This window comes from Chelonoidis abingdonii, chromosome 7 (genome assembly GCF_003597395.2).
Source record: "Chelonoidis abingdonii isolate Lonesome George chromosome 7, CheloAbing_2.0, whole genome shotgun sequence".
NCBI lineage: Eukaryota > Metazoa > Chordata > Testudines > Testudinidae > Chelonoidis > Chelonoidis abingdonii.
Window position 1 is genome coordinate 101,579,097 of NC_133775.1, and position 26,513 is coordinate 101,605,609.

The window sequence follows — 26,513 nt, forward strand, 5'->3', positions numbered from 1 at the left end:
GCAAGAAGGAACTGAAGGGCGGCTGGGTCGGCAGGGGGATATATCCGGCACCATAGCGGCGCCACTCCAGGGGGCACCCTGCCGACCCACCGAGTGTTGCTAGGGTAAAAATCTTCCGACGAACGTGCACGCGGCGCGCACACACCTAACTGGAATGGATATGAGCAATACATCTCGGAGAACAACAGTTACAAAGGTGAATAACCGTCTTTTTCTCTTTGAAAGAATAATGCCCCATTGTTAATGCTCACATTTTTAAATAGCATTCTGTTCCAGAGAGTAAATTTGTTTCAAACATCAGAAGAAAGCGAGCCTTCAAAGGAATACGCTCATGGCGGAAAATGAACTATCTGAAAGGAGTAGAAGGAAATTCTACTGCTATGCAGTATGTAAATAAAATAACTCAAACCTAAATCACTGATAGTCATTAGTAGGGCCCTACCAAATTCATGGTCCATTCTGGTCATTTCACAGCCATAGGGTTTGAAAATTAGTCAATTTTCACATTTCCAGATGTTTACGTCTGAAATGTCACGGTATTGTAAATGTGGGATTCTTGACCTAAAAGCAGATGGGAGGGAGGATTATGGAATTTCACCCTCACTTCTGGGCCAGCTTTAGAGGCCAGCTTCAGCTGCAGTTGTGGAGGTGGGTGTGATCTACCCCTTGCTGCTGGGAGTCCCCCAGCTGGGGGTTCCTAGCTGCTAGTCCTGGCCGGGCTGGGGAGGGACAGGACTTGCTCTTCCCCTGCACAGCCACTCTCCAGGGGAGATCAGACCCACCTCCAGATACCTTCCCCTTCTGCAGGAAGCTACGCAGCTAGGCAGCAGCCCCAGAGCTTCCTGCAGCAGGGGGAGGTACTTGGAGGTGAGTCTGATTCCCCCCAGAGGGCAGCCACACAGGAGAAAAGCAAATCCCGCCCCTCTACAGCCCGAAGACTAGCAGCTGGAGTTGGGGGAATGAATGGTAGGAGTCCCTGGCTGGGGCGCCCCCAGGCTTACCCCTCTCTCGCCCCTCCAATAGCTGGATTTCACAGGGGAGTGTTTATTTCACAATCTGCGACACGTTTTTCACAGCCATGAATTTGGCAGGGCCCAAGTCATTCAAGTGAATGGCCTAAGGTCTGATTCTGCTTTCACACACACAAATTGCTACTGACTTCAAGTTAGCTGCACGGAGAGCAGAATTTAGCCTCAAGGCTGTGTGTATTCCCTTTATTCTCACTAAGCTGGTGGGAAAGGCCAGTAGACTCAGAGTTACTGAAATGACTTGAAATGGACAAATTCCATTACTTTTTTTGAGTGGGGATGGGGGGCAGAAAATATTATTAGCACCAGACGAAATCTTACTTCAGCCACTGACCCCAAAATATGAACTCTGACAGGGACAAAATAGGAGTTATAAATAGTCTGATCAGTGAGGCCATGCAAACAGGGAAAAGCAAACACCTTACTCCTGGAGCGTGTTGATCTTACAAGGTTGTCTCAAGAAAAGCATGAATTTAATTTGCACGTGTGGATCAAATTCAGATCTTTAATACCCAGGAGTCAGTGCCTCAGGATCATCAGGTTTGTCAGGCCCCAGTTGAGGAAAGCATTTAAGCATGTGCTTAACTTCAAGTATCTGAGTAGTCCATTGAAATTATCCACAGACATGCTTAAGTGCTTTGCTTGAAACGTCATTGATGTCAGTGGGACTAACTCACATGCTTGAAATTAAACTCACATGCTTTGCTAGAATGGACCCTAAGGCCCTGATCCTGCAAACACTTCTGCAGCTATTCAACATTACTACCATAAGTAGTCCCATCTGCACTGCTCATGTCATAAAATTAATCCTTTCTTTGTAAATGTTTGCAGGATTTGGGCCTGAATGACGACGGAATGGTAGAACTGGATTTTGAAAAAAAATGTAGTGAATAGCATCAGAATTCATAAATAACAAATTCAGAATGTGTTAATATTCAGTTGTAGTTCATGCATTCAATTTATTCCCATAATAGTCATTAATTCAACTCTTCAGTGAGAAATGTGGCAAATACGACAGGAAGCTTTCTGTGGGTGTTCAAAAAGTAGCCTTTTTAACTCCCCAGAGATAATATGAATGTCATATATGAGATAACATCCCCAAGTAGACGAGCATAAGGGAAGAAAATCTTTTTCTCTCAGGTTCTGTATTCTGACAGATCATATTTTGACTCTGAGTTTGTATGCTCCCAGAACTGTGCAGGACACATATAAAGGTAAATGAACATGCTTTCCTGTCATAATGAAAAGATACAAATCTTTGTAATGGAAACAGCTCCAGAAAGTAAAATATTCATGATACGTTAGAGGCAAATAGAGCACAATAAATGCTGCTTACTTTTGTATAGAAAAGGCTAATGGCCAGCATCATTTTACCAAATCACGAATTTGATTGAATATTAATTTGTACACGACTAATAAGTTATATACTAATCTTAACTTTCAATTCATGTAATCTTGGATTACAAATGGTAAACTAAAAATATACTTTCGCTCAGCTGCTGGCTGAGAAATTAAAATTGAAAGTACTGTACACATTGATTTTAGTCAGAAATCCCTAACAGACCGTAAAGATTGTTTCTTCAGCTTGGCTATTCAGGGATGAAGTTATCAATATAAAAATTTAAAAAAAAAAACACAACAACATAAGACAAACCTAGCTTATGCATCGTGGGCCAAATTCTGATGTTCTCCTCCTGTCAAAACTCTTCCTGGCTTCATTTACCTCACTGAGAATTGAGGTGAATCTTAAGGATTTGTTATCAGATTTGTAAAGGTACTTAGGCATCTAAATACTTTTTAAAATCTGGCCCTTGGCCTGTCTTTAAGTTTTAAGGCTAAGATTTTCCATGGGAGCTGGATGCCTAACTCTCTTAGGCACCTTTGAAAATCTCAGTCTAAATCTGTAACTTTAAGTGAGTAGGAAGATAGTATTACCTGAAAACCATCCTTCCTCTCTAGATGGGACTGATACTAGTCTTTTTTGTCATCCGTTTAGATACTGTACATTAGAGGGGCCCAATATTTCCCTTTGTATCAACAATTCCATTTATAGATTGTTTAGTCTTTTTTATTATTAATTTAAACAAAACAGGATTTGTAGTTTGGTCACTAGTCGTTTCTGTGCTTTCTTAGACCAGGACAGAATTTGTGGGGTAGACCTAGGGAAATGGGACTAAAACAAATGGCAGCTACCTGTAATATATAGAAATGAGCTTGGACCAGATGTACTTTAGTTTTAGCTTTTGCAAAACCATTATCATCATGGATTTGCCTTTCCAAAGACCAAGCCAAGATCACTTTTGGTTTTGGAGTCATATCTCACAAGAAACAGTATAAGACTCTCACAGGCAGCCATGATAAGAAAGGTATTTATTTAAGTTCTTTAAGTTAGAATTATTTTAAATATATCTATCCGTTGCCTTAAGCACAATACCCAACATCTACAAAATCCAGACATATACAATTGGGATCATTGTGTACCACCACGCACAACTCAGCCATGATGAGATTGTTCCCTCTAATCCACTCCCACGTATTCAGTCCAACATTCCCCCGAAAATGTACATATATGTGCACTGGAAGAGCTTGGATAAATAGATGGGCTTCTAAGTGTACCCTAAAGGTCAAACAAACTTGGGCTTTGATGGACCAGAGTTAATGGGAATTCCAAAGTCAAGTACCCCTCACCAAAAAATCCTCTCTAAACCTGGAGTTTGGCAGCTCAAGTACCTCAGGTGACCTTGGCTAGCACAACACAGGAGAGAGGTGGTCTCTAAAGCAGACTGGTCCTAAGTGCATTAGAGCTTCAAAGTTTACAATCAAAACCTTGGATAGCACCTGAAAGAGAATCAGAAGCTATTCCCAACTGCCCACCACAAGTGGAAGTGGCTACTAAGTAAGCAGAGCTGACATATTCTGCACTAGCTGATGGTGCAACTCCAAGCAGAATGTATTATACTCATCCAGCCTTGATTCCAATGTGATTTCTAAGAAGCTCTAGACACATTAATGGGATAAAGGGAGGAGTAGGATCAAACGTGTGTGAATTAATTGCAGCCATAGAGAAGGTGGAAAAGAGCAAAGTCGAAGAATCCAGCATGGCAAGGAATGAGACGCAGTCACTCAGCCTGAATCAGAACTAGTTCAGCCTGGAGACTGGCAGATAGCGTGGAAGCTGCTCAAAGGAGAGCAGAGTGCATGGGCTGTTCATCTTCCATTACTGCTCTGCACATGGCTTCTCACATCAATGATGTGGAGACTATTTAAAAGTGCAAAATACACAGGACACGTCCACACACAAAGGGCAGCTAGACACTGCCAAACAAGGCACTAGATTTGTGTTCCCAGAATGAGAGTCCAAGCGTACACTCCCTACAGATCCCTGCTGCTGTGACAGCCGGATGAGTCATGAGATAGAGGCTCTGGATATGCATTCATATGAATGGGTTCGACACCATGCAAACACCAAACAGAGCCTTGTGTGAAGGACAACTGAATGTTACCCAGATAGTGGTAGTGTATGTGTACAGTGGGTGCCCTTGACATCTTGATATTTATTCTTCTCTTAGTTAAATTTACCGCATCGTTTTCAGTGTCACTCACCATTCCAAACAGAAGGGATACATCAAAGAGTGCAGCACACGTACATATCATGGTGCAGGAAAGCCAGGATTTTAATTGTGCGAACTGATTGAAAGATAATATGTAAATGGGGTGGAAGCCCTGTGTCAGGGAAAGGGACCCTAGTTCAACTGGTAATCAGTATCAAGGTGGAGGAAAGGGACAGGTTGATTTTTAAAGTTGAGGTGCACCATTGAATCCATCCTGTTTTCACTTTATAAATATGACCACTGCTTGCTGTGGCTGTCTAGATTGGAAATCACTGTGATACCACATGGAGGGCCCTGTCTGGTCACTGCAGGGTACAGTAAAACTTCCTACTGTGGGCATCCATACAGAGGCTTCAGTAGGCAGCTCCCTGCTGGCAGAAGGTCAGGAAGAAAGTCCTTTCTTGCATCCTTAGCTCTCTTTCTCCTCAGACTCTCCAACTTTTCTGTGGATCAGGGTGTTGTCTGGAGAGAGCTGGAGAATGGAATTCCTCCTGCTGCTGTGTCTAACTTCTTGTGTGTCTGTGCTAGGGCTGCAGTGTACAGCTTCCTCCACAGAAAACTTTTTCCTTTCCTCCCTCCTCTGTCACTCTGCACCTTCTATCACTTCCCCAAATTTTCTCCCCCTTCCAAGGGGTTTAAAAAGTGCTGTCCTAGTCAACATACCCTGCCCCTGCTTCTATCCCAGCCCCGTTGCTGCTGCCACTGCACAATCTACTGCTTCCTGCAAAAGTGACAGTAGCCTCTAATGGGTCCTAAAGCTTGCTAGATTTTCTCATGAGATTTGGGCCATCTTGTCTGGAGCTGGATTTTTCTTCCCCAGACACAAAGATTTGGATCCATGGTCAGTCAGATTTGGATGTAGGGCTTCAGAACCTAAAGCTCAGTAATCTCTGGGTGCTTGCATCAGAGGGTTTAGCTCGTTACTAATAGTAACTCTGGCATGTAAAATTGAAAGCACTCATCAAGAGATGAAAGTTGCCCTATATATTGAGGGCTTCTTAAAGATTACAGGGGAATGCTGACTTTGATCACCGACTCCTATTTTTGTAGTTTTATGACATGGTGATGGGGTTCTTTCTGTGGACACTTACTTCTAGGGTGACCAGACAGCAAATGTGAAAAATCGGGACGGGGGTGGAGGGTAATAGGAGCCTATATTAGAGAGAGACCCAAAAATCGGGACTGTCCCTATAAAATCAGGACATCTGGTGACTCTACTTACTTCCTAATAGCACGATTTATCACTGTGACAAAGGTTAGAATAGAAGAAAACTTGAGCTGAAATGAAAGAATAGAATTTTTATTATGGTAACAGCTGAATGTAACAATACATCAGAGTTTGTATGGTGTAGCAAATTGCAATCTGTAGTGAAATTGCTTTAAAAATGTATCCATATATATTTTTCTGGAAGTGTGATAAAGTCATTCAGTGGTACTTTGAAATGCATTTGTAGCTAAACTGCTCGATGATACATTTTATATTATGCTGTAAGGACCACACAGTCGGACGATGGTTATTTTTCTTCGTGTTTGCAATGAGGTCAATATCTTTCGCTGGTAAATATTTTGATGCCTGAAAGAGAAGTACTTATCTGTATGGTTAACATGGCTTGTGGTTAATGAATAAAAGCATATTATTAACCTAATGATAATAGCACCATAACAATATGTTTTCAATAGATTTAATATAATGCATGAAAATACTGTTCAGGCTTGGAAATACACAGTGTTATGGTGATGTTGGTCTTCAAGGATAGTGGGAGATTATAAGGGGCATTCTAGAGAGCCTTCTCCAAACAAACATTTTTAATGATGAAAGAAGAATACTTGAGTTGCTGCTGATTCACTTGTTGTGTTGTAATGAATGGAGTGGAGTCGCATGCTGGATTTTCATATCATGAGTCCAAAGTTTCACACCTGATTTTGGATCCACACTAGTAAGCCGACTTTTGAATGGACCTTTACAGTATACACACACGTTAATCAGGCATTTCCACTCCCACATGACTGAACAGCCATCTGTCTAGCCACATGCACAAGGAATGCCAATTTGGGAGGATTCCCACATGTGGGAGGTAGCATGCAAAGATAGGTAGAGAACTGGGTCTCTGGTTTCTAAAAATCAGGCCCTGAAAGCTGAAAGTGAATTAGAAAAAAAATCAATTATTATTAAGAGCTAAATTCAAGCTAAATCCAAGATGGAGTCCTGCCTCCATTTTACAAAGAATGCTATTCCAACAGAATACTGAGAGACATCACTTACAACCAATCAAATACAAGACAGAACCATTATGCTACTCTGATTGGCAGAACATGCCCTGAGGCCAGGACCCTGACTTTCAGCACTGCTGAAAAATGATATTTCTTTTTTGGGTGCCACGTACAGTCTACACTACTCACTGGTAATATAAATTATTACAATACTCAAGATATTTCATTATAATAGGAAAGTAAAGCTATTGATCTACATTTTTAGCAATTAATTGCATTTATTGGGTGTTCATTTTATCTTTTTGAGACAGATGTTAAAATGCAAAGATTTCATACACATTTTTAAAATGCTGTAACTGAGACTCCTGTGGTTTTGGGAAAGGTACTTGTATAGAAAGTTTTTATAAAATTATATAAAGGAAAGGAAGGATGACCGTGGTACAATCTCTCTAGATTGTTCTAAATTCTTTAGGAATATTCTTGATCCAAAAATAACATACATTACAAAGCTGAAATGGAGGAAACAAAGAAGGGAAGATGGAAGCTGATGTCACTACATGTGCAGAGCAAAAATTGGTTGAGTGATCTTAATTCCACGTCCATACTTTCAAATCTTTAATGTAAACTGCAACATTTCTTTAGGGATTTTTTCCTATAAGTTGTTGTTAAACACTCTCATCCTGAACTCCATCTTAACAATTGTATTTAAGAAGTTTCTCATAGTTTAACATTTTCTGGAAAGCTAAAACACTTAAAATCAATGCTGCCACTAAATGAATTAATATATGACTTTGTGTAAGTCATTTAACTTCTCTGGGGTAGATTTTGGAAACATCCTCCATTTCATGAACACAAAGTTTGCTGGCAGAATTTGTCATTTAGATGTGATTCACCTGATTTGCAAGTGCAATCAGGTACATAGATGCCTAAAAAACTCTCAGTTAAACATAAGCAATTTCTTGTTGGCACAAACATAGGGACCCATATAAGCCAGGGGCTGAAAATCAGATCTTCTGTGTCACCATTTCTCCAAGTACAAGGTGGAGATGATGATAATTGTATTTTCCTGCCACATAGGAATATTGCAAAGGATTAGCTATGTTACATTTGTAAATAAGATTTTTTGAAGTTATAACGTCATTAATTTAACAGTATAGTATATTAATTATAGACTGAAAGAGAGCTATGTAGGCATTGTAGAGCGTATGCTTTAATTTTCCATATTATGAGGGTATAGCTAGGAGCTGCATTTAATTTTCAGGGTTTTTTAAATGAATACAGTAAATAAACAAGATTTGATTGACTAAGAGAAGTTCTTGTGCTCTTGTTTTTCACACTCATACCCCAAGACTGGTATTTTTTGTTTTGCAGCCTTTGGCAAAAGAAAGGAAATCTGGCCCCGAAACATTGGATTGGACCAGCCAATTTAGTCAAGTGCAAGCCATGTCCAGTGATGCATGCCAGCCCTGTCTGTGGCTCTGATGGACATACTTACACTTCCAAGGTAAATTCACTTTACAGTCAGAAATTCTGTCTACAAGGGCTGCCCAGGTTGTAATGTGGAGAGGTTCTAGTTGTAGCAAACAAATCGTATTAAAACAGTTTGTAGAAACCAGTGCTAAGGCCGCATATTTCTGTATATTAAAAAAAATGCTGATTTATTCTATAATTATTTGGGGAAACACCAATATGTAATTGAAAATACCCATTTCTAGAACCTCGGAGTCTATATTACCTTATATTTGCTCTTTCCCCTGCTGCTCTGGATTCTTTCATTCATTGCATGTTTAGATAACGAAACCCTTGGTATAGTTCTCACTGCCAGCTTTGTCCTCAGAACAGTAATGTCATTCTGAGATGGATTTCCTGTTGCAGGGATAACATATTAGAGTTCACTTAAGTCATAGTTTTAACATTCCTCTGTTCCATAAATAGCATACATTACAGCTGAGAAAAATTGTACTCCCAGAACCCAGCAGGTGTAAATTGGCCCAGTGTTATATTGACAATATGATTGCCTCAGGGCTTGATTCAATAAAGGAAACCAGCTCCACAACCATGTTTAATTCAGCAGTCCAAATTGCATGATGTTGGTATTAAGCCTTCCGTGTTTGTACAATGCAGCACTCTATATTTATATATCATGTTCCTGGCATGGGGAATTGTGTCTCGGGAATGCCTCTAACGTCTTGAGGGATAGATTCTTCTCTGCTAACAGCCAAAATAAGGCTTGATAGCCAGTAAAACTACCTTTAAAAGTTTCAAGATGGCCTGAAAGATGTTGGAAAATAAAATGATCAATAGCAGAAAATTCTGGAACATATCAGAGGAGAGCAAGGCATGGTAGTTTGGGCCAATAATACTAATTCTTGTGCTCTTGCTGCCTCTGCAGGTAAAATACTCCATCCTTAAATACAGATAGATACAGACATTAGCACTTGGCTGTGGCTCATCCATTTAAACTCCTGTTTTACTTGAGCAAAAAGATCCCTGTAGCCAACAGAAAAAAATAGCAGAAACTTTCCTTTCTGTCTTGACCCGCATCCATGTACTAGTAAAGAATGAATTCTATGAACTGTCTACTGAACATGTCATGTTTAATGACGGTCTAATATCTATTATCCCCCTTAAGTTTGTGCATCATGAATGACAACCAATACAGTATTTTCTCATCATCATCGTTTGGCCTCGGGCAAACCTTGAGCTGGTTTTGAAATTGCAGTCAGATGACCGAAATACATTTCTACTGCTTCCTGCCCTGTCCCAGTTATGAGTCTTTGTCCCCAGATACAGTACATGATTCCCTGATTTCTCCTTTCCCCTCTGCCCCAGCTCCCTGCCTCCCAAAACAGGTTTTCGTGTTACTTTGATGTTTATCTTTCCCTCCTCCTCTCCTTTTAGCCCTTTGGAACATGATCAGATAGAACAGATTGGTAAGTCCCTAGTAAGTGGTTTTCATTGTATATTCAGTCATATTATTTCACTGGCTCAGCATAACTGCATCACTCAGCCTAAGGACTGGATCTCTTAGTTGACCCCCTCTGATTATTTTTCTGTTGTTAACACCAAATATTTTTTTATCCAAAACCACTGATGTTATAAATTCATCAAAGTTTTGTGACTAAGCTGTGAGCCTAAGGGTTGTAATGAAGGTATTAAATGACTCCAATTGTTGAATGTTCTTCTCTGGAAGACATACCTCTCACTAGTCTCCTTCTGTTATGAGTGATATGCATTGGACTTGTGAATAAGCAACCTTGGCTCATCTTTATCTATTATTTGTTTATTTATAAATTGCTCAAGTCCCTGGAGTTGTTAGATATGCAGCTACATTTTTGTCAGGCTTTTCAAATGCACCAACTACTGTGCAGTGTAGCATGAATCTCTGCTTAAAAGTTTTCCAATTATTGTCAATATTACCTACCATTTGCTGGGGAACAGTAGGTTTTGATTGCTTTCATTGTAGTGTAGCACAGAAGTCTTATCTTTCTCTCTTGTTGCACATTTGTAGTTGCTTTTCTTTAGATCTCCTTTGGATTGAAGCCTCTCCTGGCACCATGTAATGATCAGTAATCCCTGAACAGCCATGTCAGCCCCAGCAGCCAAATGTTTGGAGTAGGGTGTTTGGTTTTGATTTTTTAAAAAACATTAATGTACTTCTGGTTTTTTTCTCTTTGTTTTGTTTCAGGTTTGCGGTTTTTTTACTGGGTAGGAAAGAGACTGTGCGTACCATTTTTATGGTAGAAAGGCCTTTTCAAAGAGGAAAGTTTTGCAGCATTTCCTAAAGACTTGCCTAATTTCCCCTGGAAGTTTGTTGAATAGCTGGAATGCATTCCCATTAGTTTTCCCAGGTTCCTTGTATTTTTTTTCTTTTTTGATAACCAGCAGAGAAATTTGTATATATTTTTTCTGGCTTTCTAAAGTATCCAGTTCTTAGGGTACACATTTTAAGGCACATAAATTAAATAAGCATGAGTGAAGTCATTTCAATTTTTAATTCCTCTTAGTTACTCATAGTTTGGAGATTATCCTGTACTCAGTCCACAGAGATTGAGTGATTTCATTTTGAAATAAATTGGCTATAGGCCTCTTTACCTCCCACTTTCTCTGTGTCGCAACTCTGGCAAGTTAAAAGGTTTTAGTGATACACCACTACCTCGATATAACGCCACCCAATATAACACGAATTTGGATATAATGCAGTAAAGCAGTGCTCGGGGGCTGGGGGGACATCACCGCACACTCCAGCGGATCAAAGTAAGTTCGATATAACACAGTTTCACCTATAACGTGGTAAGATTTTTTGGCTCCCAAGGACAGCGTTATATTGAGGTAGAGATGTACTCCATTGGGAGCCTCGCAATGGCATCTGCTTCCTAAAATAGCCACAGTTGCCACATAAATTCTGCTTTTGAGGCTAGAATGCAAGAGCTAATTCATGGCATTGTCTTTCTGATGGCACAACTTCTGTGGCAAAAAGCCATTCAAATATAAGACTTTTTAGGCCCTTGATATCTTGAGGCTAGCAATTGCAGAACATCACTGAAGAGAGAAGCATTTCACAGCATAGGAAGACAAGTGTTTTCTGTGAGTAGCAATTGACAGGATTTAGCATCTGCCATCGAACAGAAGCTTCTGTAGAATCATATAGCGCCACTCAAATCAGCTCCCACGTTTGCTTTCTTAAATAGCTGTTGCATATTAGCAAATTGTACATTAGGGCTCAACTCTAAGGAAAAAAATTAAAGTTGACAAGTCTAATGCATAATCATTTTACTATAATGCACTTGTCGCATGTCAGAATCAGGTGCTTTTATAGGTTTGGCCTTTATTTCAGCTCTTCGCCATTACAGATTATTTTATTTTCAGCATAATCTTAATCGTTTCAAATGACTGCTACAAAACTAAAGGTCAAGTTTAAATGTTCTAACAAATAAAATGTTTATTGTAAGTAACTATCAGGGTTTTTTTACATCTCTGATGAATTAAGAAGATGGTTGGAACTACTTTCCTAGAACTACCCAGGGGGCTTCAGGGCAATGTTTTTCTCCTTTCTCCGATAACCCTTCTGACCATGTAGTTTCTAAAACCACAGTGCTCTTCTTTGGTTCTTTCCTTTCCAGTGCAGTATTATTGGTGAATATTACTACTGGTAGTGTGGATAATGTAGTGTGGACCATGCAAATAAATGCCCCTTCATGTAAGCTGGACATGTAGCATTTTGTTTTGTATTTGTGCATGTGCGTGCATCTCATGGGCACACATGCGGTCCTCCCCTTCACAAACTAATTTGCAGAAGTACAATATCCTGTAGGAGGCAATATGGCAAATGAGAAAGTTGCTTTCAAGTTCATATCTAAAAGACAGAGGGCAGCAACTACTTTGGGGACAAAGTCATTTAAAATGAATATGTAAGTAGATCATCTATTCTGATAACCATGCACAAAAAGCAGTTTAGAGAAGTTATATAGTTTGTAGTTGACCTATATTTGTCAGTGTTGGAATCTGTCCTGGTTAAGTTTGAAAGTCTTCCCCTTAAGAATACAGTGGATTCTCTGGGACAGGATGCAATTTTTGTGCATAGGGCTATTTATCCACTGTGTCTTGAGACAGCTCCATCAAAGCACTTCACCACGGAATGAGGCTATCAGTAAAGACTCTGTTCAGTGATGTTTGCACAGGGGCTTGTAGGTACCTTGACTCTGAACTGGTGACTGTTGGGGTGGGGGGAGGGTAATGAATTAAAAGGAAATGATGTTCAAGAAAAGCTGCAGCATCCCCTCCCATATTTGCATGAGGAGTAGGAGTGATGTCACCAATTTGCTCTTCCCCAGTTAGAGCATGACTGCTCAGAAAATAATATCCTGACATTAATTTTCCATCCAACAATTGCTCAGGCGTGAACCTCCTTTTATGGAGACTTTCCTTGAGTTTGTGCACAGCTATGCTGGCATACCTTCAAGGTTTGGGATGTCTCAGGCAGAAATAGGACAACAGTATTTGGTTTGACGGATAGTGACCTTGGACTTAAGTATTTCAGAGAGCTCATGGCGGGGTAGGGTTGGTGGAGTTGTCCTTACTTTGTAAAAGTGTCAAGAAGCTTTTGGGCACTGACTTACAATATATTCACTTAAAAATGTATGGGGGGGTTAATGTATGCTATTATTAACCGTTGTTAGTCGTTCTTGAAAGAGTAATAAAATCTTCCATTCTTATAAACTGGATGACAAAATAATTGAAAGCATTATCACCATATTGTCTTGTATTACATGATAATACTTAGAACTTTGCTAGCCCTATACACTCTTCAAAATGCTGTACCGATAGCTACTACTTCATGTAGGAATCAAACTGAATAACCCCCATTGGAAAGAAAATATTTTGCTTAAGTTAATGACAGTGCTGGTGATTCGTGGAATTAACTGTACATATCCACATTGAGGGATAGTTGTAAAAAGCTGATCCAAGGAAACATAATAAGTTTTATTGGGCCTACAAAAGCCAGGGGCTAGGCTGCATATTCTTGAGCACCATCTTCTGGCACTTTATATGTGAAGTATTTACATATATACCAATATCTCTAATTACGTGAATAGCTAATGTTAACTGAACCTGAGGCTACTATGGACAATGAGGGTAAAAGGGAATTCCTGGTTCACTGGAGAGCCAAGAGTCTCCATGAAAAGAGTGGAAAGATCACTAAGGCTGGATCAACACCAACGGGGGCAGACTTTCTCAAGAGCTCGGCACGTGGGTTGCGGAGCTCTTGTGAAAATGTGGTCATGTCACAACGGGAGCTGCTGGGTGCTGAGCACTTCCACATATCTGGACCTCATTTAGGTTCTTAAATAGGAGCTCAGTTGTTTTGAAAATCTGTCCCTGGTTGAGGGTGTTGAGCCTTTGCAAATATTTTCCTGAGCTCTTTTGAACATTTGCCCCTAAGGCTGGCAGCTCATACTGCATCTACCCACAACCACTGGTGAGGTCCAGGAAGGTAGACATAGCTCTGTTCAGAAAGTGAACTTGGAAGTGTTGTTTTCACTGCATCTAGTAATAATTTGATGGGCCCAGATGCCTTAGTGTTTGGGCTGCCACATGAAATGCCCTCCCCTCTTATGGCCTCTTTTGTATTTGCATTCTGTACAGTCTCAAGCTATGCATGCTGAAATGTCTTGGGTCACACCCTATGATGTGTTAGGTGCCAGAAGGTTAAATTCAAACACAAGAAGCAGCAGGGCCCAGTACCTACCTCCACCTGAATCCCCACACACATGCTTGCAGTGCTAGAGCTCGGAATCTTATCATAATATCAGCTTCCCCATATCCTTTCAACTCATTGTAAAAAAAGAAACCCATAGACCAGAAAGATAATGTTCAGTAAAGACAGAATGCAGCTATTGGCCGGGGTTGCAGAGGCGTTATAATATGCAATATTTCTCCCTCACGATAAAGTTTTCTTTTATAAAGAGAAGCTGCTGTTTTCTACATACAAACTTCTCCAAGGTCCATTTTATACTCTGACAAATTCTTGGCACTTTTGCAGTATCTATCATTCAGCGTTCTAAAAGCTCTTTGCAAATACTAATGAATTAAGCTAGTGAGGTACCTAAGCCCTATAAAGAGTGTTATGTAATTAGTTAACACTTTTGTCAGCAAAACATTAAAAATATAACTGCATAGCTGTCAGTTTTACAGGAAGTTTAATTAAGCTAGTTAATAAAGCAATTACCTGAACATGACAATGACTGTACTTAACTAATCAGCAAATGAAAATAAGGGTGATCTTCAATTACAAAATACACACCTCAATGACTAACAGTCCCTTAAAAGATTGAAAGGTACATTGGTATAATTATTATGCTTGTAATTAGGTACATTGTTGTTTTGCAAATTTTAATTAAACCGTTGCAAACTAATTAAGCCCATGATCATGTCTCTTTTGTTTGAAAATGGAAAAGTCATCTACTGTTGTCATAGCACTAAGTTACTAATTTGATATTAGGGGAAGGAAGCAAGAGGTAAATAATGTTGCTTCCAGGAATCATGGAAATAGAGAAAATAAAACAGCAACAAAGATTGGCTAAAATAATGTGTTTTTTTAAATGGTCTCCCTGCAGACAGTCTCAGAAACACAATTAGTAAATATCAGCAGAGACTCTGAATGCCAGACGTTTAGCACAATGTCCCTTAGAATTTCATAACCCACCAAGCTGCAGGATATCATGGAGACCCTTGGGACCAGTAGCCAATTTTCCTTTAGCACAGCGTTCTCCCTCATTGGTGTTTCTTAGCCAGCAAATGGGCACTGCTGGGTGACACAGCTGGTTTTCTGTCACTGACACTGAACACAACTAGAGCTGAGTGAATAACTGATTATTTTCAATTCACTTGCAGTTGCGAAAAATAAAGAAGATTGGTTGGACTGAAACAGATACTGATATTTTTTGGAATTTTCAGCAAATCAAAAAAGTCAGTAAAATTTTCATTTTGGGTCAAATGAAACATTTTGTTCAACCCAAAATGCGATGTTGGTTTCTAGGCATTTTTTAACCTTTTTGTTTTTTAATAAACGCAGAGGAAATTATGGTGTAGAGCAGCGGTTCTCAAACTTTTGTACTGGTGCCCCCTTTCACATAGCAAGCCTCTGAGTGCGACTCCCCCTCCCCCATAAATTAAAAACACTTTTTTACATATTTAAAAACATTATACATGCTGGAGGCAAAGCGGGGTTTGGGGGGAAGGCTGACATCTTGCGACCCCCACCCTATATAATAACCTTGCAACCCCCTCAGGGATCCCGACCCCCAGTTTGAGAACCCCTGGTGTAGAGTCATGAAACCGGAGGAGGAAGTTCCATGGTTTCGCACTCACCAAGGGAGGGAGAGATCTGGGTTGAACTTGCTGCTCCCAAATGGAGATTTGAACCTGCGGAAGAGGAGATAAAAGAAGCCCAGTCTCTCTCTGTTTCCCTTGCTTTGTTTGGGGATAAAAGAGAATTTATTGGTGGGAAATAGTTCTGTCTTTCTTCTGCAGTTTTTTTTTTTTAATGTATTTACGTGTTCTGTTCTCTTTAGTTCTCAATCTGGCCTTTGAAAGGCCAAGAGTCACCAAATCATCAGGCCTCAGGAGACTTGAGTTCCATTCCTGGCTCTGCTATATGCCTGCTGGGTGACCTTGGGCAAGTCCCTTCCCATTGCTGTGTCTCAGTTTTCCCATCTCTAAAACAGGGATAGTGACATGACCTCCTTTGCAAAGGTGTTTGAGATCTACTGAAGAAAATTGCTATATCAGGGCTAGGTGTTAATATCCATCTTGTTTTATTGCACTCATCCGGATAGTATTTAAGGCAGCACAGACTTGCAAATGGAAGTCTATAGTGGGCTTCATGCAGTCTTCAGGTCCTCACACTGAGCTGGATGAAGAATATTTGATAGAACAGTTGTAAAAAGAAACAGTTTCATTGAAATAAAAACGTGTTGCTTTTGAGGGGGGAAAGTCTAAAGGAATCATTTTTACTTTCTTGTTTCATTTCAATGAGGCTGAAACATTTAATTTCAGTACAGTTAAATATTTTGTTTTGGCTTTGTTTCAATTAGTTTCATTTTAATTTATCCATTATATTAAATATAATATTTGTAACAAATACATAGCTATAATATATTAAACTTAATGTTTTAATGTAATATAAACATCTAAGTGAAATGAATCAAAAGGATAAGGTTGAAACAGAATGTTTACCATATAGAAATATTTTTATCTTAGCAAAGCAACATGTTGATATCAAAACAAGTTTCAGTAGGCTCAAATTGAAATTTTTCAGTGTTTTAATTTTGTGGGGAATTTTGAAAATTTGGCTTTTTGTTCTGAGTTGGAGCCTAAAAAAATTAGAAATGTCAGAATTTTCCACAAAATGAAAACCCCGAAAAATTTTCATTTGGGACTGTTGAAGCCTGTTTTGATATCAACATGTTGCTTTGTTTAGATAAAAACATGTTTTGATAAAGTAAACGTTTCATTTCAACTTTAATTGAAATGAAATGGAGGAGGGATAGCTCAGTGGTTTGAGCATTGGCCTGCTGAATCCAGGGTTGTGAGTTCAATCCTTGAGGGGGCCACTTGGAAATTTGGGGCAAAATCAGTACTTGGTCCTGCTACTGAAGGCAGGGGGCTGGACTCAATGACCTTTCAAGGTTCCTTCTAGCTCTGTGAGATAGGTATATCTCAAATTATTATTATTAACCTTTTGATTAATTTATTTAGACTTGTACTTTATATTAAAATACTCCCCGTACCCAGACTCCCGATAGCTCTGCCTGGAGGATACAGAAAATCATAGAAAGAGAAGATTTTTTTCCCCCCTTTTCAGTTACGCTGGAAAATCTATATAAAAAAGCAGAGTCTTGCAATGTGTCCTAAAATGGTCACACTTTTGACAAAATCCTCCTACCCTTAGGTGGGCAAAATTCCTATTGACTGACCATGGGAATTTTGTCTAAGTAAGGAAAGGACTGCGGGGCTAGATCAGAGATTTCCTGACTTCTAACCCAGGGAGAGCTTTACACACACTCTGCTCCTTGCCATTTGTGCTCTGTGGGGACCTGATCCTGCCCCCACTTACTTTAAGTGGGACTTTTCCTACTAACTTCAGCAGGTTTTGGTTTGTGCTCCTAATGACCCAAGAAGGCGCTATTCAGAAGTTGGCAGGTCAGCTTCAGTCCTGGAGTTAATGAGGCATCCTCCCCGTTTATTTGAATGGAAGCAACATTCCCTTGCAATTAATTTAGGTTAGGAGTTTCAGTAGCACTCAAGCATTGGCCTAACTTTGGTCCAGTTTAAATCAATGGTAAAACTCAATTGACTTCAGTGGGAGCAGAGTTAAACCAGTGTTGAATGCTTTTAGAAACCCCACCTCTGGCCTACTGTTTCTTTCTCTGTAGGTGAAGCCACATGGTCTAGACCAGTGGTTCTCAAACTAGGGCCGCTGCTTGTTCAGGGAAAGCCTCTGGTGGGCCGGGCTGGTTTGTTTACCTGCCGCGTCCGCAGGTTCGGCTGATCGCGGCTACCACTGGCCGCAGTTCGCTGCTCCAGGCCAATGGGGGCTGCAGGAAAGGCAGCCCACACGTCCCTCGGCCCGTGCCGCTTCCAAATCCCTCATTCCTGGCCCCACCCCAGAACTTGTACGCCCCAGACAGAGCCCTTACCCCTTCCTGCACCCCAGCCCCCTGCCCCAGTCCAGTGAAAGTGAATGAGGGTGGGGGAGAGCGAGCCTCCGAGGGAGGGGGAATGTAGTGAGCAGGGGGTAGGGCTTCAGGGAAGGGGCGGGGCTAGGGTGTTCGGTTTCGTGTGATTAGAAAGTCGGCAACCCTAGGCAGGACAGCAGCAGTGGGAGGTGAATTTTTCACACCCCTGAGCAACGTAGCTAAGTCGACCCAAGTTTTAGGTGTAGACAAGGCCTAAGTCATGCCACACTTCCTCTGATCTTATCTCTTTGTTCCTGGCTACACCTGATCTGCTAGCAAACAGTGGGCCTTTTTTTTTTTCCAGCAGACCCTCTAGCCAACTGTTTGTTTATGATCAAAGACAATGCCAGGTAAACAATTCAGAGAAAATGTTTACTGAGACTGTAATAAAATGTATACACTTCTACTCCGATATAACGTGACCCAGTATAACATGAATTCGGCTATAACGTGGTAAAGTTTTATACCAGGGGGGCGGGGCTGCACACTGCAGTAGATCAAAGCAAGTTCGATATAACGCGGTTTCACCTATAACACAGTAAGATTTTTTGGCTTTCAAGGACAGCGTTATATCGAGGTAGAGGTATGTTACATTTTACACCATAAACAAATGTTACTATCACTGTAGTTTGCAGTATCTTCATTCATACAACCAAATAAATTCTGCAAATTACACAACGTTGACTCCTGGCTGCTTTTCATTTCTGGTTCAATCAGTGCAGAGATCAAGGTGAAGGCTGCGTTAATAGGGCCAGATTCTAATTTCGCACCAGAGAGAATCTAGAGCAGCTCCTTCATCTCTGGAGTTACTTTCGATTTATACCGGTATGGCTGAGAGCAGACTTTAACTCTGAGCCTGCTGAAATGAAGCCAAAGTCCATTTAAGAAAAATTCTTCAATGAAAATAGAGGCTGAAAATCAGTGTAAATAAAGATGTTCCATGCCAAATCCTGGAGTCCTCATTCAGTGTTGAGTCGTATCGAAGGCTACATGTACGGGATATTGAGGTGTTCGTAGGAATCAAGGGAACATCACGTTTCCAAGAATCCATGGCATAATCTTCTGATCATTCATCTCCCAGGGATATGTTCATACATGCATTTGGAATCCTAGGATTATAAAATAGGGTTTTACTTGTGCCGGTGTACCCAAACAAGTGGCTTTCTGTCTCCTGTGCCCATCTCACAAAGCCAAGGTGCACAGGAAGCCATCCTAGACAATCGGATCTGAGTCTCTTCAGGCTGGAGCTAAGCTCTGTGAAACTGTGAAGTAGATGAGGCCATCGGGGAGAGTGACTTTTTAATCATGCATACAGTTTTTAAGGCCTGCTTGACAAAGCCTTGGCTGGGATGATTTAGTTGGTGTTAGTCCTGCTTTAAGCAGGGGATTGGACTAGATGACCTCCTGAGGTCTCTTCCAAGCCTAATCTTCTATGATTCTTCTATGAGTGTCAACATATGCAACAATTTCCTGAGCCTTCCTTTTGTTTGAGGGGGAAGGTTCATTTTTCTGCTATTAACTGTAGTTGGAGTAGCTTTTGTGCACTTTATCACCTGCATTGATTTGTCCATTACCTGAAAAAAACAATTAAAACGCCCAACTCCCCTCCCACCGTGACTGTATAGTGAGTTTGAGTAACCACCAGAAATTGCCATCCTGTAGGCACCTGTAAATTGTGTAAAAAGAACAGGAGTACTTGTAAGTACTCCTGTTCTTTTTGCAGATACAGACTAACGCAGCTGCTACTCTTTGAAACCTGTAAATTGTGTGTATTCTTATGCCTGGCCTGATACTGTGCCATAAATAAACAGGAGTTCTTCAGATTTTTAGCTAGCCGAATATATATTATATGAAGAGAGAGAGAGCTATGGGATCACTAGAGTTTAGAAGATCTATTAGTTTTTCTACTGCCAGAGGGCTGTTGTCTTGATGATGTGTGTTAATGTCCAGCATTGTCTGACATCTCTGTGTCTTTACAAAAAAAAAATGTTGAAACATTAGAACAATTTTTTTCAAAGGAAAACACACTGTTTCTTTTAGAGCCTGGACATCTGCTCAACTTACCCAGGAGGCTTGTGCAATCAATCAGCATACAGGAAGGCAGTGATATTTTTTACTGGGCAATTCCTATTCTTTCATATTGCAAGACTTGACAGTGCTATTAATTCATCAAAAGTTGCTGTGAAGCAGAATGTGATGGCCTGTCTGCAAATACACTTGCTGATATTGCTTTCTCTTCTCCCACAAGAGTAAACTTCAGTTCTTGATACAAATCTTGTTAACTTCTTGTTCTGAAAATGCACATTTGCTGCATCCTGTTGGTGTGCACGAAACTCTGAGACACGAGAACCCTTTTGGATTCTTCCAGCATGGGTCCTGCTTTCACTCACAGCATCCTGATCATGGACCTGGACAAATTGTCTTTATTGTGCTTTTTGCTCAGATTCCAACGGTGGGGAGTAAAGGTGGCAGACGTGGATATTTGGCCTCCAGCTTTGTTCACCTCCTGCACCTGGCACAAGAAAAGACAAGAGTAAAGTCAAGTGCATTTTGGGGGGCAGGATGTGGGCAGAGCTCCACTTGGCCTGATTTTCCACTAGTGTAGGTCCCTGCTACTCCACCTTCGGCTGGGGCCAGATGGCTAAGGATTACTTACCTTGTCTTCGTATGGGGCATTGCACAATGGAGATCTGATCTTCACTGGGACCCTTGGGTGCTTCAACAATACCAATAAAAATGATAACATAAGGACTTCAGGATTTGAGCCACTGTTTCAAAAATGCTTTCTGCAAATACTAGTGTAATATCTGGGCTGAATCGGGTATCACCTTTTGGAACCTGTGTTTTTAAATCAGATTCTTACTTAGGTTGGAAGGGAAGAGGAGTTCAGGGCCTAAAAAATCAAAAGTTAGAGTGAAGAGGTCAAAGTGCAAACTGGGAAGGGACAGTGGGGCTCAGAAGGGATGTATGTGTGCGCACTTGTACAGTACCCGCAAATGCAGTTTAATCCCACCCATGAATCTTGGCTGTTATATTTCCTGCACACCCAATGTCTGCATGAACAAGCAGAATCATTACTTCTCTCTAATCAATGGGCATGTCAGAAGAGGAAGAAAGTAGTCAAAATAATCTGTTTGTCAATTACAGCATTTGTGGATTGGCACTAGACAAAACAGATATGTCTCATACAGGTTATGTAATAGGGATAATCATATGCAAAATGTTTTCAAAGGTAAGTCCAATGGATTGACAACAGGAAACTGTCCACGTATCCTTCATATCAATTTTTAATCAGCACCTTTTTAATTGCCTGGTGGGAGAGTAGAAAACTAAAATGATCCTGTTGAAGTTTGTTTTCCTCTATGACCTCTGCATTCTGCTTTGATATGTACAATTGCATATGAGTGCTGGGTAACAACTAAGGCATTTGTTTGGAAATAATAAGCATGTAAGGAGTTGAAACAGATACAAGTGGAGAAGTTGCAGTGGGGGAGGTCTAGGTTGGATATTAGGAAACACTGTTTCACTAGGAGGGTGGAGAAGCACTGGAATGGGTTACCTAGGGGAGTAGTGAATCTCCATCTTTAGGGGTTTTTAAGGCCTGGCTTGACAAAGCCCTGCTGGGATGATTTAGTTGGGATTGGTCCTGTTTTGAGCAGGGGGTTGGACTAGATGATCTCCTGAGGTCTGTTCCAATCCTAATCTTCTATGATTCTAAGTGAGGTCAAATTTGAAAAATTCCTTTTAAAATAGTAAAGTGTTTGTCAAAAGTCCCATCTTCAAGTTGTGTGAAGTCACATGGACTATGTGATAACGCCAGCCAGCCTAGTAGTAACCCAGAAATATTAATCTCCCTTATGGATGTGTCTACATTGCAGCTGGGAAGTTTGATTCCCAGCACCAGTAGACAGACTTATGCAAGTTTAGTTCACGGTAGTGCACTAAAAATAGCATGACATGGGTGGTGATTTGGGCTGGCTGGTCAAATCCAAGGCCTCGCAACCCCCTGGGTCTGAGTTCAGCCAGCTAGTCCAAGCCACTGTATGTGCAGCAATATCCACACTGCTATTTTTACTGCACTAACTCAAGCTGAGCTAGTGAAGTCTGTCTACCGCAATGGGAATCAGACCTCCCAAGTGCAATGTATATGAACCATCTCTGACCATGTCTATCAGGTTCGGTGCATTTTTAATTTGTTTCCATTTGATCTTACATTGCTGAGTCAGAAACCATTTACAAATTGTTTCCAGACTGTTAGGAGCTTAGGTTCGCACAGCCTGGTTCCTTTGTGATTATTGTGTTTTGTCAGTTTCTAGATCCATATTTTTATTCCTGAATCTATTATTTTTTCAATAGTTGTGCTTGTTCACTATTGCAAGGTTTTAGTTGTCAATACAAGATCACTATGCTTGGAGGAGATTACAGAACAATTTCTCCATATCATACTTCTTGAAGTAAATGGTGAATCGATAGGCGTACCATTTTAGTATTCTGAGCACACACAAACGAAAACTCAAATCTTGCCTAGAGGATCCTGCAATATATCAATGCAAAAATAATATCTTCCAGATTTTCAGTAAGGAAGCATTATCATGGAGTAACTAGAGCAGGAGGTGCAGTTTCCAAGGCCTACATTCTGTTCTCAACTCATCCAAGCTACAACACAGTTTTTTCATCTCTAAAATGAGGCTGATAGTACTTCATAAAGTTATTGTCCATCTTTGGCTTCAAGGGTACAATCGAAGTGCAAGGCTTTATTATTTATTGACTTGAGCTTGACCTGTGCCCTCACAGAATAACGATCTCTCTCTAAGATGCGTGCAACATTTTATTGATTGCTTTTGGGTTGCACTCATTTAAAAGGATTAGTTCAATGAATAGAATTAATTTTTCAAATGTATCTTGTTTACACAGAATACACTCATTGCATGAGTCCCTTAGAACAAACAGTTTTTTTAACTCTTTCTCCAGACCCAGTACTGAACTAGTCTATCAATATGATAGCATAACAAGCATAGCATAGCTCCTTGTAACAAGTACAGTGTGGTATCCAGAATTTAAAAAATTTAATTATAAAAAGGTAATTTCTGCAAATGATATATCTACATTGAAAACATTCTGACAATGAACTTTTATAAAGCTGAAAATGGCTAGCAAACCTCATGAAATTATTGCTCCCAAAGCTTTTTGTGGCTTGCTGGGAAGATACTTCGAATATTTCTTAATATTTGTCAAATTATCGAGCTTTTCCTCTCAAATTCTCAATTCCTGCAATACTGTAGTTCTCAAATTTTCAGACTTAAGGACCTGATTAAATATCCTCACTGCTCAGAGGTGCTGAACATTCACTGCTTTTATTGTCTTCCATAGGAGCTGTTGGATGCTCTGTATTTCTGGAAAGCAGGCCATGGTTCTGAAAAAGGCAGCACCATCCAGGACTGAATTCAGCGAATGTTCAGCACATGCTTAAGTGCTGTCCTCCAACAGGAATGGATTAAAACACATGGTTAAGCTTTGTCCTGAACTGGAACCTAAGCCATGATTCAGCAGAGCACTTAATGTGGTTAGTTGCTGCTGCAGCATTGTTATGTCTCAATATGGATTTAGGTGCCTACATTTAGGCATCTGAATTTGAAAATGTTGGTCTAACATCAGCATTTTACAAAGCATGTGAACATCTTAGATTATTCAGATAGGTAATATCAAGATTTTTTTCTGTGATCGAGTTTTTGAAACCCCATCACTATATTACAGTATATTATCTGAAAATAGGCTGTTGCTTGAAAACTTCATCACTGATGACCTCTTTGGGTCTGTTTGCCCAAAGGCAATAAAGAACTTTAGATACAGTAGGAGGGAAAATAAAATTATGGGCAATCTTTTCAAATGCATGGAATAAGTGAGCTCTGAATGACAGCAGACAATGTGCGTCTTAATAACCTTCTGCATTAAAATTACAGCTGATGCACAGGGAGAAGGAAGAAGTAGCGAGTAGACTGTGCCTTGCATACTTTGAATTAGCATGTCAGTAATGATGGATGGAGCAAACAATAAAATTTGACCTGTCACGCAATGATTATGAGCCTGTGAGCCTTAAGGCATTTGTAATTGGCTTCACCCAGCAATGTTAACAAAGGTAGATTGGAAAATTAGATTATTTGAATGATACAGACTGCTTTATATTTTTAGTACGCAAAAGGAAAGACTCAAAACTCAAAGGGACTGAAGCCATACATTCTTTGTAAACCATCTCTGGCCCTGTTGTAACACAGGAATAGTTTTTAAATAGCTGGTTTATAGTATGTAGAATGCATGAGTTATTTAAAATGATACTGTGGGGTACAGTTTTGAAACACTGTGTGAGAAGTGCAGTGCACATATAGTTTACATTCACCAATAATGGGATCTATGTGTGTATTTGCTGTACATTATGCATCATGCCCGAGTGTGCTCCTACAGTATAATTGGGCTATAAAATGCATCTTGAGATTGATATTACTCAGTGAGTTGTCAAAATGTGGAAAGAAGCCGGTGGTGGGGAGAAAACATACGTCTCTTATTTTAAATACTAGTGTGATATATGTTCATAATAAACAAAGTTGGCTGGAATTAGTACCAGGCAATTTGTTTATATGTAACTAAATACATTTAATCATTTTTTATTTTAAAATAGTAAAAATACAGAGTCACATTATTTTGCATAATCAGTGAGGAGGTAATAGAGAAGGTGTTACAGGGGACAGGGAAGTAACAGCATGAGAGGAAGATAATGAGATATGAAGTTCAATCATTATATTTTAGTATCTACCTATTGGGGGTACTGATGTGGCCCCCATCACCATATTGCCTCATGTATGTATCCTATAACAGTCCTGTAAGGTAGGGAAGTACTATTAGCCCTGTCTTATTGTTGGGGAACTAGTGCACAGGGAGGCTAAGTAATGCAGCCAGCGTCACTCCGGAAAGTGTGTGTGGTGGAGCTGAGAACTGAACTGAGGTCTCCAAAGTCCCAGGCTTGTGCCCTCACCATTGAACCATCCGCTCAAGTGAAATTGAGCTTCCCAAGGTCACCAGTGGGCTAGTCTATGCCTTGCCTAGTCTCACTGATAACTCAGGCTTTCTCTGAGGAGGTGTATTGAGTTGGGGATGTCTTACTGTCACTTCCCCCACAGCCTCCTTTGTGGGTGGTAGTGATCTTTCTGATGTCCTTTTTCCTGGAATGCTAATTTGAATTAAGAACATTTGAATGGTCATACTGGATCAGATCAATGGTCCATCTAGCCCAGTATCCTATCTTCGACTGTGGCTGATGCCAGATGCTTCAGAGGGAGTGAACTGGGCAGTTTGTTGAGTAATCTATCCCTTGACATTCAGTCCCAGCTTCTAGCAGGCAGAGGTTTAGGGACACCCAGAGCATAGGGTTACGTCCCTGACCCCCATGGCTAATAGCCATTGATGGACCTATCCATTATGAACTTATTTAGTTCTTTTTTGAACTCGGTTAGTTATACTTTTGGCCTTCACAATATTCCCTGGTGTTTGGGTATTTTTTTAATGTTTATTGTGTGGTAAGACTAGATTGTTATGGCAGGAACTCTATAAACAGAAAAGGAATGATAAAAGTTGCTTATTGTATCTACTGTCATTTGTGCTCAAGGACTGATCTAGGAGACAACGTATTTTTCAAAAAGAATTAGCTAGATAGACTAAAGGGAGCAATTTCTGCAATCATAGGAAAATTTGACAAATTAGTATCAGTGGTTAATGATTTGGACCAGCAAGTATGTGTGGGTGAAAATCTTCTACAGCAATCAAGGAAAAAATAACAGATCTAAATATTGACTAATGGGTCTCATTAAAGTAAATAAGTATTGGGTGGAGAACCAACCCAGATGGGCTCACAATCTCACGCAGGGTTGGAAGGATCCAACTTTTAGAATAATGGGCCTGGAAGGTGATGGAGGAATCGTAGCATAAATTGAGACTTACCTTGTATGCTTCAGGGCCAGTTCCTCAGCCAGTTTAAATTGTCATAGCTTGATTTGAAGTCGGCTTAAGATCTGCCCCATGGATTTTCTCAAACAGGAGACAATCCAAATGTATGAAAATACTGTAACTTTCATGATAGACATGGCAAATGTTCATCCTAAAGTATATTCAGGGCTTCAAGTTTTCGGTGATGTTAAGGCCATGACATCAACCACAGTGTTTCCCTTTGCCACATATTTGTGCTCCAAAGTCTTGGATTTCATTTTTTTTAAATGAACTGCATGCTTCCTGTGTTTTCTGTCGGGATCTGAGAGTCTCTAAAATGCTAACTCTGAGAGACGTGTATTGCCCCAGTGGTCTTTGCAGGGTGTTGACTCTTACACCTAAGAGTCATTGCTGCTCCAGCATGGCATGGCCGCATGCTATAAGCCATA

General features: G+C 40.3%; 1 protein-coding gene across 1 annotated transcript in view; it reads left to right on the forward strand.

Moving 5' to 3' along the window:
- SPOCK1 (SPARC (osteonectin), cwcv and kazal like domains proteoglycan 1) overlaps positions 1 to 26,513 on the forward strand; it is a 511,507-nt gene that overhangs the window by 337,894 nt on the left and 147,100 nt on the right. The window contains exon 5 of the mRNA XM_032780550.2: positions 8,222 to 8,354. Within this exon, the coding sequence (XP_032636441.1) occupies positions 8,222 to 8,354 (133 nt within the window). The remainder of the gene's footprint in view (positions 1 to 8,221; positions 8,355 to 26,513) is intronic.